This window comes from Diabrotica virgifera, chromosome 7 (genome assembly GCF_917563875.1).
Source record: "Diabrotica virgifera virgifera chromosome 7, PGI_DIABVI_V3a".
Lineage (NCBI taxonomy): Eukaryota > Metazoa > Arthropoda > Insecta > Coleoptera > Chrysomelidae > Diabrotica > Diabrotica virgifera.
Genome location: NC_065449.1, coordinates 205,511,655 through 205,527,217, shown reverse-complemented (window position 1 = coordinate 205,527,217; position 15,563 = coordinate 205,511,655). Strand labels below are relative to the sequence as shown.

The window sequence follows — 15,563 nt, the reverse complement described above, 5'->3', positions numbered from 1 at the left end:
CAATAGCACTATGCCACCACCACCAAAATTAACACTCTATATGAGGTTACATCTGGCATACCGTTCACCATATGGAAGCAAGATTTACGACAAACTTCGCCTACAGAAGAGTTGGCGAACAGTATTTCAGTTGTAACCTCATACAGAGCGTTAGTTTTGTTGGTGGTGGCATAGTGCTACAAAGCGGTACTGCTTTGAAAGGAGATACCGAACACGTGGAGGTGATTAGGTGAATGCCAACTGATATGTACATTCAAAACATTTTAGAAGATCATGTTTTGCCATTTCAAAGCCATATAGACCTGGATCCCGCGTAGGAAAAAAAAGTTGATTAATAGCAAGCTGAAAATTTGTTAATAGCTTAACGGTGTCTAGTCGGACAAACATTGATGCACGGGAACACTGAAACAGGGGAAGTTTTAACGGTAGAGCATGATAAACGTGTCGTTCTGACAAGTTTGTGATGGTGAAAAATAGCAAGTTGTTTTTAAGTTTATTCAATAGCCAACGTTATATAATATATGAAAAAATGTTTGTCCGACAAAAAGGTTGGGCATTTTAACGAGTCCGACACGTAGAACATGTCACATCACAGGAACTATGTTGGTGATGAATAGCAGTCTGATTTTTGCATGAGAGTTTAATGAAAGGTTAAAAAAGCAATTGGAAGTTCTGTCGGACAAAATGAATGGGAAATTTTCCTAGTCGGACATTCTAAACATGTAAGATATAGACAAAAATGTTGGTGATAAATAGCAAGCTAATTTTGATTTGTTTATGTACAAATTATATTTTGTAACGCAAAAAGTTATATGTCGGACAAAAAGTTTGGGCAAATCGAAGGAAATAAATAAAAAACATTTTTTTCAGAATGACTTAGTCACATATTGATAAAGCTATTTTAGTTGTATATTATTATTTATATTCACATATTTGCATGTGCATTTATATACATGCACACTCCAAAAACAGTGAGGTAAGTATCAATGCATGTATACATTGCAAAACAATTATTTTCTTGGGTGGAGTTTGTTCTAGATATTCTCAAAATTACAATAAAAAATGTCAAAGAACATGTGAAAGCAATCTCTTAGGGTTTTCTAATTAGGCGCATCAGAAAGTACGGAAAATTTCCTACAAAAAACGTTGTATACATTTTTTTCCATACTCAAATCTTAACCCTGTAAACGACATTGAAAAATGTGAAGAGTCTAAAACTTCGGTGCTTATAAGAATAGACGTAAATATGACACATTATGCTTAGAAGTATGTATTAGAAGGCTGCATTTGTCAGTGTGACACTTTGTGCTATACAAAGTAGTATTTGAAAGTACATGGTCTCTGAGTTTCTGTTTGCCACGTGTGTTGGAAATTAAAATTTATATTAACTATGGAGTGTTTTTGTGTCTATTTTTGAGTGTCAACAGTTTAAATTTTAAGTCGCCAAATCAAAAGTGAAACCATTCAACGGAACATTTTTGAGTAATTTTCGAACATTTTACAAAGTTAGTAAAATATTTGGTCATCAATTCAATGAGGTTCAGTTGCCAGATAATTGTGAAAGTTCTATTGAATATCATTCTTCGTGCTATAATGCTTTGCTTGATTGAAAAAGGGTACCTAAATAAATTATTACTAAAATTGTATAACGTAATTTTTCTCAACTTTCTACAAATGAAATAATAATGTAATTAATATGTCACATGGCAAGAAATAATTTGCTGCCAAAATAAATCGATTAGTTTAAATTTGAAGTTACGATTGCAATTTATTATGAATTATTGTCAAAAGTGACAGTTTTTCTTAAATGGAAATGTATTCGTAGACATAAGGGTAGACAGGGAATACAGTGCAAAAAGTCGATAGGTGGTCTATCTATCTCTTTTAACCAAGCGATCCCGCGCTTGTGGCAGACAAAGATAGCTAGACCACTCAATCCATAATATAATTTGCCTGATCTACTATAAATGTATTACAGTGAGGTATCTAAATGATGTTGACATAAATCGAAAGATATCGATTGTAATTGATTGCAGGTACTTTTGACATAGAATAATCACCCCTTATTGAAATTTCAAAAATTATTTTTTTAAATTGTCCGACTACAAAATCTACCCCTTATTTTTTTCCGACGACAGTCATTCTTGGTAAGGAATAATTTACTGAATTAAATTTCGTCTTTGTCGGAAAGCTATTTATCACCAGCATTTTTGTCTATATCTTACCTGTTTAGAATGTCCGACTACGAAAACTTCCCATTAATTTTGTCGGACTGAACTTCCAATTGCTTTTTTAACCTTTCATTAAACTCTCATGCAAAAATCAGACTGCTATTCATCACCAACATAATTCCTGTGATGTGACATGTTCTACGTGTCGGACTCGTTAAAATGCCCAACATTTTTGTCGGACAAACATTTTCGCATATATTACATAACGTTGGCTATCGAATAAACTTAAAAACAACTTGCTATTTTTCACAATCATAAACTTGTCAGGACGACACGTTTATCATGCTCCACAGTTAAAACTTCCCCTGTTCCAGTGTTCCCGTGCATCAAAGTTTGTCCGACTAGACACCGTTAAGCTATTAACAAATTTTCAGCTTGCTATTAATCAACTTTTCTTTCTTACGCGGGATCCAGGTCTAATATTGGATATAACATATTGTTGCTAATGCACGTCTTCATGCCGTTAGCATAGTGAATACTTACCTTGATGAGATTCAATTTAAAAATTATACTGGCCAGCATATAGCCCAGATCAGATTTAAATCCGATTATAGCAATTATATGATACTTTAAAACATCACATTCGGAAAAGAAATTCTAATCCTATGATACAGGGGGGAGAAAAGCAGCACAAAACATTTCATCCCACATGCACATTCAATATTTTTGTCCGTGTGAGTATATATTATCATAGACAGAGTGCCATTTTGATCGAAGTGACGACACCATCTTTTTTTTGCTCAGTGCTGTTTCACTCTTATGCATAGTAAAGCTGCAACAATAGTCCTCCCCTTCCGTGCCTAAGCCCCTACTTAGTTTCATGCTTGTTTTTCGATACAATGTGCTAGAAAGAGATACCTCAAACCTGTCCAAGAGATCTTGTCGTCAGGAAGCGCGGAGAGTAGGCTCAGTCTATGTTAGTATATACGTCTACGGCAGGGGTCACCAATTAGATTTCTTGAGGGTCCGTTTCGAAAACCTATGACACTTCCGGGGTCCGGAGTTAACACTACCTGTCTGGTTGTTCCAATTCGGTAAACAAATCAGAAGGGTGCAGTGCGAAATAGGCAGAAATTGTTTTTAACAGTTTTTTAATAAATCCAAAACATCACCTTCTTTGTTCCCGAAAATATGTTTTTAGCATTTTTGGGTCATCTTAAACAAAAAAGATGTTCTGTCATTTTTCTCAAAACTTGATAGATTTCAAGTTTTAAGCGATTAATAAACTGAAAAATGCGAAAAAGAAAAAATTTTCGAAGCTTGAAAATTCATGTGTACATTATTATTTTTGCGGCTGTTAAGTGCCTAAATTGAAGTTTAAACATTCAATTTCAAGATTCGGATGAGTTATCGGGGTTTATTTTAATTTCGACCATTTGTTTTTATTGGCGTATTTAATTAGCACATTGGCAATAATTAATTGAATAAATAAATAAATCACTAAGAAAAAAATGTGTTAATAATAAATTATAAAATTTTAATAAATGTGGAGTATTTGTTGGGCATTTTTTGCATAAGTACGTATAATATGTATAATAAATGCGACATGGACGCACCATAAATTGCGATGTGTGGGGACTTCAGTCGAGTGGACTCGCATAATTAACAATTAAAAAAGAACGGTCTATATTTAAGTAAGTCCCGATTACTAGTTAGAATCTTGAAATTAAATTTATAAACTTCAATATAGGAACTTGGCAACCTAAAAACTAATAATTTACATATGAGTTTTCAAACCTCGAAAATGCGTAGGTATTTTCACATTTTTCAGATTTTAAATCGCTTATAATTTGAAAACCATTAACTTTTGAAAAAAATGACAAGAGACCTTTTTTTTAATACAATTTTCGGGGCTAAAAGGTAATTTTGAATTTGTATAAAAAGATTGTTTTGCCCGGCATCCCGGGCCCCTTCTGATTTGTTTAAACAGATATTTTTGAACAGGAATCCACAAAAAAACCGATTCAGAAAATTTGTCATTATTTACAAAATTAAATTATTAGTGAGAAAAATGACATTTTTTATTATGTACAACCTGTCTGAAGTTTGGAGTGAGTTTGGTGCAACTGATTCTCATTGGGGAGTTGAGATATTCATCTGTTAGCTGAGATCTGTACTGATTTTTAATAAAGTTCATTCTTGATAAAGCGGCTTCGCACACAAAAGTTGAGTCAAACATAATATACAATTTCATGGCCAAGCATTTTCAAAATTGCCAAACGCTTTATTCTGAATTTAATGACGGCCCGCACAAAAGTAGCTCACGGTCCGGATGTGGACCGCGGTCCACTAATTGGTGACCCCTGGTCTACGGCATTACCAGCATAAAGTTGGAATATGACAACATAGTTTTTAGTTTGTAACGCTTTTTTCATTTTAGGATTAAACATCGGCAATATTCAGATGAAAGTCAATCAGTCAACTTCGCAGCCTACTCAAGTGGAACTTACTACAGAGGACGGGTCTCTTATTATAATGGAATTAATGACCGAGGACGATGCCGAGTCGATGAGGCCTTCAACTCCAATAGATATAAAACGTGGAGAAACAGCTATTTTTCAATGTCCCGATTGCCCTAAATCATTCGCAAGGAGAATTCAGCTTAAGAGGCATGCTTCTGCCCACATGCAACAAAGAGGTAAGACATAAGGTTTTTCTTGTCAAATTCGATCAGCTGTTAATTGAAATGTTTTCAAAAACGTATACGAGTGTCAAATGATGAATATACTGACTGTTTCATTTTCAATTAGATATACGCACTATAAATGGCAACATTGCTTCCCCGCTGTCCACCTAAAGCCGCGTCCTCATTGAGTCGACATTATCGATCGACTCTGTCTATCGACACTCTCGACTGAGTGTGTACGCGGCAATCGACTTGTCGAGGTAAAAGCAAAGTTTGGTTATATGTACTTACAAGAACATAGTGAGCCAACCAAAAAAATATACAAAGGTCAAAACCTTTCAACAACAGACTAAAAGTATCATATAAATGCAAACATGACAAAATCCAAAGGATGGATATAATTCCTATGGATACGGCCCTAGGGCAACATATGACTCTCACACGTGGTAAGTGGGTCAATACCTAATTGTTGTACAGACCTAATTGTTGCCTATTGACCCACTTACCACGTGTGGGAGTCATATGTTGCCCTAGGGCCGTAGCCAAAGCAATTATATTATCCATCCTTTGGATTTTGTCATGTTTGCATTTATATGAGACTTTTAGTCTGTTGTTGAAAGGTTTTGACCTTTGTATTTTTTTGGTTGGCTCACCATGTTCTTGTAAGTATAATCAAACTTTGCTTTTACCTTGGTCATCATTTTAACTTTAACATTTTGCTTTAATTAATATGGTTATATGTACTCATTTTAGGTAATACTGATGATGCTCTCCTTACAGAGCGAAAACGTTTTGTTTCTATGTTAGTAGCCCTATAGGGGCTTTTTAAACTAATATACCTTTTAAAAGACAAAAATTTTTTATTAAATTTTACTTGAAACTATTAATATGTTTACTTTGTGGTTTGAGTGGTAATTTAAATATCTGTTAAGGTGGATTGGTTTTCTGCAAATTTTGGTTGCATATCCTTATCCTCTTTTGTGATGTAACAATTTTAATTTTGTTTGCAATAAATGTTGTTAATGCTACCAAAAATGGTTTATTGTTTCAGGTTTTACTTGCGGATTATGCGAAAAATGGTTCCCGACCAGATCTGCATTGATTCGACATGAACGTATTCATACAGGTGAACGTCCGTTCCAATGTGAAGTTTGTCAAAAGAGCTTTGCTCAAAAGGAAATTCTTCTCAGGTATTTATCTTTTATTAACATTTTTAATACATATATGTACTTAAACACAAGTTTGTCAACTGATCTTAACTTATTGAAGTTATACTTCTTTAGGCACGAGGGTGAGTTTTTACATTCCCTGGCGCATGCGCACACCGACAGTATGGTATTAGTCGCTACATCTTTTAAGTTATGTAGCGCAAATAAGGAGTGCGTGAAAAGAATGTATTATTAATCATACAGAACAAGTAAAAACTTCGTTTGTATAATGGTATAAAAAAGTTTATTAAAAAACTATTAAAAAGTCATCCAAAAGGATTCGCAAAACGTTTTCAATCTAGATCAGGTCATCTTCAGTGCGTTCTGCTTAGTACATGAAACTAGCAACCTTGTAGAATAGGTGACATCGAGAAATATGATTTACATTTTTAAAAGATGATGTTAGTAGCGACTTGTAAGTCGATGTTAAGTGATAAAATTTAAGAGTGCTCAAAGGGCAACATGATTCACTGCTCGATGGTAACGTGTGGTACTTGCCAGTTAGATGGACACAGACCAACAAGAATATAGGAGATGACAATCTATTTATCAAACTATCAGTTTGATAAATAGTACGGATCCATTCGTTTCTTTTCCTGTCTGATAGTTTAATGTTCAGCATTTGTCTTTCCATGGATCTTTCTGTCTGTGCTATTTTTTCCATATTTTCTTTTGTAAACGTCCATGTCTGAAAGCCATATATTAGAACAGGGAGTATACATTGATTGAAGACTTTTGTTTTTAGATATTGCGGGTATTTTCTGTTCTTTAGAATTTAAGACAGTTTTCCGAATGATGCCCAGGCCAATCTTATTCTTCTCTTTATTTCTTCGGTCTGATTTTCTTTATTTAATCTAGTGATTTGTCCTAGATTACAAGGTGTCCCAAAAGTAGCGGAACGGTCGAATATTTCGCGAAATAAACATCGGATCGAAAAACTGAAAAATACGTATTTAATATTTTTCAAAAATCCATCGAATGATACTAAACACGACCCCCCACTCTACTCCCTGGAGGTAGGGTGGGGGGTAACTTTAAAATCTTAAATGGAAACCTCCATTTTTATCGCAGATTTAGATTCCTTACGTAAAAGTAAGCAACTTTTATTGAAAACATTTTTTCGAATTGTGGATAGATGGCGCTATAATCGGTAAAAACGATTTATCGTCACACCATAGATAAATTACCGAAACGGTCTAATATATCGAGAAATACACTTCCAAATGAAAACCCAAAAAACATGTTTTTAATATTTTTCAAACACCTATCGAACGACCTCAAACACGACCCCCACTCCACACCCTGGAGGTGGGGGTAACTTTAAAATCTTAAATAGGTACCCCATTTTTTATTGCAGATTTGGATTTCTCATAAAAAATAAGTAACATTTATTCGAAACATTTTTTAGAATTGTTGATAGACGGCGCTATAATCGGATAAATGCAATTTATTAGCTCCAATTCTAAAAAATATTTTGAATAAAAAAAACAGTAAAATCCTGTATAAAAGGTATATTTAAAATCACTCAAAAGGGATAAAAATATAACTTTTAAATATATAATATAACTTTTAAATATACCTTTTATACAGGATTTTACTGTTTTTTGTATTACATGGTATACAGCCAACTACAGGAAAACTTTTTCCTTGTGGGTTTGTATTTTGAATAAATGTTACTTATTCTTTCATGAGGAATCCAAAATTGCAATAAAAATGGGGATTCCTATTTAATATTTTAAAGTTACCCCACCCCCACCTCCAGGGTCTGGAGTGGGGGTGTCGTGTTTGGTGTCTTTCGATAGGTTTTTAAAAATATTACACACGTGTTCTTTGGTTTTTCATTTGAATGTGTATTCCTCGAGATATTAGACCGTTTCTATAATTTACCTATGGTATCACGATAAATCGTTTTCACCGATTATAGCGCCATCTATCCACAATTCGAAAAAATATCTCGAATAAAAGTTACTTATTTTTACGTAAGGAATCCAAATTTGCAATAAAAACGGGGGTTTCCGTTTAAGATTTTAAAGTTACCTCCCACCCCTCCACCAGTGGGTGGACTGGGGAGTAGTGTTTAGTGTCATTCGATAGATTTTTGAAAAATATTGAATACGTATTTTTCAGTTTTTCGATCTGATGTTCATTTCGCGAAATATTCGACCGTTCCGCTACTTTTGGGACACCCTATATATACTCTTTTACTTGTTCTATTCTTGTTTGTGCCACTGTAATTATTAGTTCTTCTTGTTGATTGGTCATGGTTTTTGTTTTACTGTAATTCATCTTCAGTCCTATCTTTGTCGATTCTCTATCTAGTTCTTCCATCATTCTTTGTAGTTCTTCACTTCTTTCTGTTATTAATACAATATCATCAGCATATCGTAAGTGATTCAGATATTGCCCGTTTATGTTTATACCCAAGCCATCTCAGTGTAGTTGTTTGAGCACATCTTCTAGAGCTTGGTTGAATAGCTTGGGCGAGATGGTATCTCCTTGTCTTACTCCTCGGTTTATTTTAATAGGCTCCGTTTGTTTTATTAGCTTAATAGTTGTTGTTGCTTTATTATATATATTTGTAATTAAGTCGGTATATGTGTAGTCTATTCTGCTGTTTTGTAGGGAATTATTTACTGCCCACACTATCAAATCCTTTTTCGAAGTCAATAAATGCCATGTATAGTGGGATATGATATTCGTTAGCTTTTTCGATTAATATCTTCATCGTTAAAAGGTGGTCACTTGTACTGAAGTTTTTGAAGATATTCTTCCTTTAGCGGCGAATCGATTGAGGGTAAAATTGTACATGAACCACGCGCCTGCGCACACTGACAGTATGTAGTTCTGAAAGTATGTAGTTCATTGCTAATCTTTCAAGATAGGTATGTATGTATCTGTAACCGTGCAAATAAGTCATTAAAAGAATATATTAGTGGTTTTAGGAAATGTATTATTTATTATAATTCTTGTGTTTTTAGATTTGTGTTTCCCTGTAGTAAAATAATAAAATATGTAGGCATAACATTTTTACAGTTTGTCGCCGTGTTGTGTAATTATATCCGAAACTTACGTGTCAATTCAAGTGGCTCGATGGCGAAGTTGGCAGAGCGGTGGGACAGAGAACGGAAGCACACGAAAGGTCGCGGGTTCTAATCTGGACGATTCATACTTTTTTTTGATTTTTCTTTATTTTAATAAAAAAAATTTTGAAAGTGGTAGATAAGAAAGTTAGTTTAATTTTTAAATAAAATACAAATAACCTGTTAAGTATATTTACTTCGTTTAAATTACCTATATAATAGAAGAATATCTTCTTACGTGCGTACAAAGTACACACACATTCTTTTTTTCTAAATCCGGCTTGTTCTGTTGTAAATATCGCACCTCCAATACAACAGGGCCACAACTCAAAACTATAGCTTTTCTCAGGAAACCCATTTGAAAATTTCAATAACCATTATAAAATCAGACTTAAAATTTTGTTAAACTGATCATTATTATTAACATAGATATAACCTTTCTAAATATTTATGAAGGCAATAAATTACTCGAAAATGAAAATTTAATTAAAAAAAACAAATTTTTATACTTACGGCCCTATTGCACTGCATGTTTTGATCTGTTTATTGTGAAATTTGGAAATGTGTCCCAGTTTTTTAAACAATTTTAATTAACTTTATGTTAAAAAATGGTATATTTTTGCCTTTATAATAATGAAGGCAAAAAAGAAGAATGTAAAAAACAATATAAACTTTTAAGAAATGTATATTTTTATTAGAATCTCTTTTTTAAAAGTTAGGCAACAAAAAATAAGTGTACAATTGCAATTATTAGTAGACATTAATTACTGCATATCAAACCTATTACACAAAGTTAATTATTTCTAAATGAGTTTAAAAAATCTAATTATATTAAAGTTTAGGTTATTATTTATTAAAGACTAAACAAAAATAAAAATTATTTATAAAAGGACAATAATTTTGGTTATTTTGACTTCACATTAGTCCGACTCACTTTCCGATTCACCTGGAATTAAATTTAAGAAAAACTGTTGGTGTACTAGTGGAATTATATTAGATTTACAGAGATCTACAAGATCTTTTACTTTTGCAGCTGGTACTTTAGGGGCGGTTATGTATGCTTTATGAAATTTTAATTCCAAAGGTCGTCCTCGCATTCGTCGCCTTATATTAATTTGGTTAAACTTTGTTTCAGTATAGTCTGTTTTGTAAAAAATTATAAATGGATTTTTTTTTTCAAAGCGCATACATTTTATGTCATTCCATTTTACTTTGTTGTCGTTGGTATTGATGGTAAAGTTTGAGCCCACATCTTTTGATAAGAGTTTTAAATTCAATATCTCGGATGTGGATAGTTCCTTGATATCATAAGGCTTCCCTTGTTTTCTTGCTAAACGCAGAATTGGAGTCCACTGTGTTGGAGTGTATATTGGTCCTGATTTAAGCATTCGTTTTTTCTGCTTTTCAATGACAGAATGCATACTATCTCCCTCATTCTGTGTATGACCAACAATAAGATATTTGTGTTCTATGCTTTGAATATCTAAATTTTGTATTGCATACAGGTACAAACTGGCTATATATTTATTTTTATTCTGCCCACAGCAATTGTCAGAATAAAAAACTACTTTATTTTTCCCCATGCAATGTTCTTTTAGGTACATGAGAACACAGCTGCCAATTTCATTTACCCCTCGTTTTGCAACAGATTCGTTCCAAAAGTAACACATACCATTACTGTTCGTAGTATTATAAATGGTGAAATTAAAACAATTTAATTTTCTTTTATAATACAAAACAGAAATTTCTCCACATGGTGCTTGAAGTACTGCTTGTAAATCATAGCAGGCAACCAAACTATTTCCTGACTCTCTTGCAATTTTAATATCATTTGATTTTTCTAACCTACTCAATTCTTTTTGGCTTAAATGATACTCATACTTTTGTTTAAGGTTTTCATCGGTATCGGGTGCGTTTTTGTAGCTCTCACACAAGGAACACTGATCTTTTTTCGGGGTAAAAAAAGATATATTGTATTCTGTGTTGAACACTTTTTCATAAATACACTTTTTGGCAGGATCTTTCCCAAGTGCCTCTTGATGTGCCTTATACAAGCGATACATTTCAGCCAGGCTCAAACTCCCATCTAAATACTCACGACTGCTTTGAGCACGGAGATAGTGAGACTCCATACGAGGGAATGAATTGATATGGTTTTTAATATCATTTTTTACGTCGTCTGAGGTTTTTCGTTGATTTCCATGTGAACCTCTCTTTTCTTTTTTATAGACACCATTTTCATCCAATTTTTTTAAGGTATTTCTAATAAATTTATCTCCTATATCTAATGTACGCATAAAAAATGTCTTACAAACCCTTACCCTTTCTTCATTACAAATGAAGTTGTAAGCAATATTATTTCCTCTGTTACTGCCCTCTGTCTTCATTCTATACTTCGGAGTGACTTTACAGGTGTTAGCTAAAACAAAATTTCGCTGCAAAGCGTGATCTGCTAATCCCCAGAATGATCGATTGATATGGGCTTGTTGTTCTGTATTTATTTTGGATGGACACTGATGACGACAACTCTTCCCACAAACTCCTTTCACAGTACGAGAAGAAATGACATTATTAGTTGCTGTTACGTACTCCTTGCCGGAATTAACCTTTTGTTTTTTTATGTTTCTCTGCCATTGGTTCTCATTTCGTACCCTTTTTCGTGGCTTAAAATTACATACACTACCTTCTATAATATTTGTAACTACACTATGTTTACTATTATTATCCTTACTTTCATTATTACTACAGCTAATGCCACTACTATCATTATTAATTAAGTAATTAAGTTTACTAATATCCCTATTCTTATGATTACTAGTATAACTAACACAAGTGACATTATCATCAACAATTTCTTTGCCATTATCTAATGAACATTCCTTATCTAGTACTAATACATCTTTAGGTATACTGTCAGAAGCAACATTTAACATCTCGCTTGTTGAAATAGAAATATCAGAAAAAGATTCCGAATCTGGTGAGGAATGAGGAATGTAATCTGGATCAACATCCTTTTGACGCATTTCTTTTGAAGAGTTCTGAAAGAAAACATTACCTTTCTATCATATTGATGTAGGTCAAAACTGTATTTTTATTAAGGGTGTTTATACACTTACACTAATTACGAGTATTATTGTAAGATAAAACTTACCAAGACTGAAGATTCTTTCAGTATATTGGAATTTTCTGTGTCCAGGTCAATCTGTTTTTCAACACCATTTTCTGATTCATTTTCAGTTAATTTCAGTGTCGTACAAATGATTGGTTCATCACTGATAACATCATGGTTGTAATCTATGTCATAGTTTACTGCACACTCACTTATTATGGTATCCTGAAATTAAATATAAATATTTCATTAATACAAAGCTATAATACCATGAAAGTATTCTCATTCAATAATTTTTTGTTGTTTAACGCCTGACTGTTTTGCATACAAAAATAGCAAAACTGTAAAAATAAATAAAATACTTACAGAAAGTGAAAATTCTACTGGTACATCATTTACAACTTGACCCATATATTCTATTAGTACTGGTGTGTCGTTGTCCACTGGTTTGTATATAAATGATTCATTATTGAGTTCTTCAACAGGCATTTCAGAAGTACTGGTTACCTGAAATTTAGAAGAAAAAACCATACAAGCTTTAATTAAACATTCTCTAAGTCAATAGTTGGTGTAGAGTTTATCGGTAATTTAATAACCTCAAAATTACAAATTCAGATTAAATTAAAATATTACTATTTAAAAACATTTATGGGGTGCCAGTATAAATATTGTAACATTTTAATTTACAAGAATTTCTGAATCTTGAAAATATACTTACGTTTTTGTGTGGAATAACAACATTAGTAGAAATACCATGTCCAACACTATTATTCTCCATTTGTTCCTCTTTTAGAACCATACTAACAATTTTTGCACCTCTAGACATGATAATGACTTAAAAAACTTACGCGAAAACTTGAAAAAAAAGTACAATCCACTGATGAATTCACTTCACACACTGAACAATAATTACTGAACTACAGAAACTACTCTAGTTTGACAAACTAACCTAACCTCAACTGTATGTAAACAAAAAATTGGAAGCCATTTCAATGGTGCAATAGGGCCACAATTTGAAATGTTGCCATATTGTACTAGAATGATACCCAATCATTTCCGTTCAACAACGCCGGAGCTTGAATTGCGACCTTATTGCATTTTATATTTTGAGAAAATGAATTAAAGCAATAAGGAATTATCTAAAATAATTTCATTTTTCATTGAAATTGGAGATATGGCCTTATTGCACGACATAAAATGAAACAAAACAAGCGGAAAAAAGACTAAATCGCGTAAATTAATTTTTTTGACTTATGGCCCTCTTGCATTGGAGGTGCGATATTATTTACAGAGCAATAAAAAAAGGTTTATATCGATGGCCTTCTAGATACGCCGATTGTAAACAAGTGTCTCGCCCACGGAAAGGGTCTCGGACAGTTCGTCGCCAGAAGCTTCTGGTGTTGACAGGGCCGGCCTGAGGCCGTGACAATATCAATACAGTGGACTTTATAATGGACTGGGGAAATAGTAAACTCACCATCTTATTGTCGCCAAAAAAGAGGACGTTTGAATAATTTAAACAGATTTTTGAAAAGATTGAATGATTTAAACAAAAAAAAGAATGTGTGTGTACTTTGTACGCACGTAAGAAGTTATACTCTACTACATATTATGTGATTTTTAAGAAAATACCAAAAATTTAAAGAAATAAAAGAATGAAACGCACACAAACACATTGAAAAATGCCACAAAGAAAAAATTATTTCTGAACGATAATAATTGTTGGCAAAAATTTTAAATACGTATTTTCTGAAAAAAAAAATTATATAACAAATATACTTACAATCATAAAATGCATAAAAAAATTAAAAAATAAAAACTTGCATCGGGAATCGAACCCGTGAATGTCGAGGCGCTTTGATTCGTAATCGAAGCGTAGACTCACTCGTCCAATTCCACATTATTTATCATGTGGAAAAATAGGGTAACTGAACGTTTTACTGTTTGACAGTTGTTTTGAATATAATTAAATTATGTAGTTTAAATTTTGTGGAAGAAAATATTAAAATATAACAAAACAGTAAGAAAACAATATATTAGATGAAGATTGGTAGAACTTTTGTTGGTAATCAAATTAAGTATGTAAATCAAAGCATTACATACCTACTAGATAAATAAATCTACGCCAAAAAATCATAATTTAAAAATAAAAATCGGACCTAATTTGGGATTTCTCTCTAAAATCCCCATTTTTGAGAAAATAAATGTATGTATTCCAACCTAATCCAAATGTATAATTATTACAATATGATTATAATAAAAACTACTTACCAAATTAGAATGAGTTTTCCTTGTCCAAAATAGTCCAAAAGTCCAAAAATATAGGTATATGAAAACTATTTAAAAAGGCAGTATAACTATTAATTAACTTTTGTTTGTTGTTTCTTTTCCCACAAATTTCAAAACGCAACAACCATAAATAATCAAACTACGTACAGCTGTGTCACAGCCGCCATATTGAATAATTTTTGACATGTCATTTGAACATCCAATCAGAACAAAGTTATAATGCGCATGCGCCGGGATCATAGGTTTTAACATATAAAAATTCACCCTCATATCGCCGGTAAAGAAGTATAACTTCAAAAAACTTAACACTACCTATTTTAAATATTAAACGTTTTTACCTATACTTCCAGGCACTTCATGACCCACACTGGCCAGAAACCGTACAGCTGTCCAACATGCAATAAAGGATTTACTCAGAAGGAACCCTTACGAGTCCACATGAGATCTCACGTCGGTGCAACTCCAACGAACATTGAACTGCATCATTGTTCATTTTGTCCAAAAGTGTTCTGTCACGCATCAGGCCTGAGTCGACATTTGGTGACGCACACAGGAAAAACATTTCAGTGTGAAAAGTGCGACAAGAGTTTTACGGATAAGAGCTCCTTAAGACGGCATTATCTCCAATCAGGACATAAAAAGGATTTTAGTGCTTAATCCAGGATCTAATTTAAATAATATGATTTTTTGAATGATTGATTTAAGTGATACTTACCTAATAAATTTTTATTTATTTCTTGAATGTATTAATAGACTTTTTTGATGATCTAAGTGTTTTTTTTACAAATGGATACTTTTTGAACTATATATATATATATATATATATATATATATATATATATATATATATATATATATATCAATCGGTTTTAAAACGTCTTGCGACGTTGTCCGATGCCTAATCTATCATCCCATTGGCCCTCTCTAAGATCTCTTGCGCTCATCGCCTTCGTTACTCCCTCTCTCCAAGATTTCTTGGGTCTTCCTCTCTTTCTGCGGTTTGGTGGTACCCATTGCATA

The 15,563-nt window shown here is 32.8% G+C and overlaps 1 protein-coding gene across 1 annotated transcript in view; it reads left to right on the top strand.

Annotated features, from left to right (window-relative positions):
• The window catches only part of LOC126888824 (zinc finger protein 182-like), a 40,898-nt gene extending 25,589 nt beyond the window's left edge, over positions 1–15,309 (top strand). Inside the window, exons 4-6 of the mRNA XM_050657236.1 lie at positions 4,612–4,869; positions 5,909–6,047; positions 14,894–15,309. Coding sequence (XP_050513193.1) covers positions 4,612–4,869; positions 5,909–6,047; positions 14,894–15,200 — 704 coding nt within the window. The 3' untranslated portion in view covers positions 15,201–15,309. The remainder of the gene's footprint in view (positions 1–4,611; positions 4,870–5,908; positions 6,048–14,893) is intronic.
• Positions 15,310–15,563: the final 254 nt, after the last annotated feature.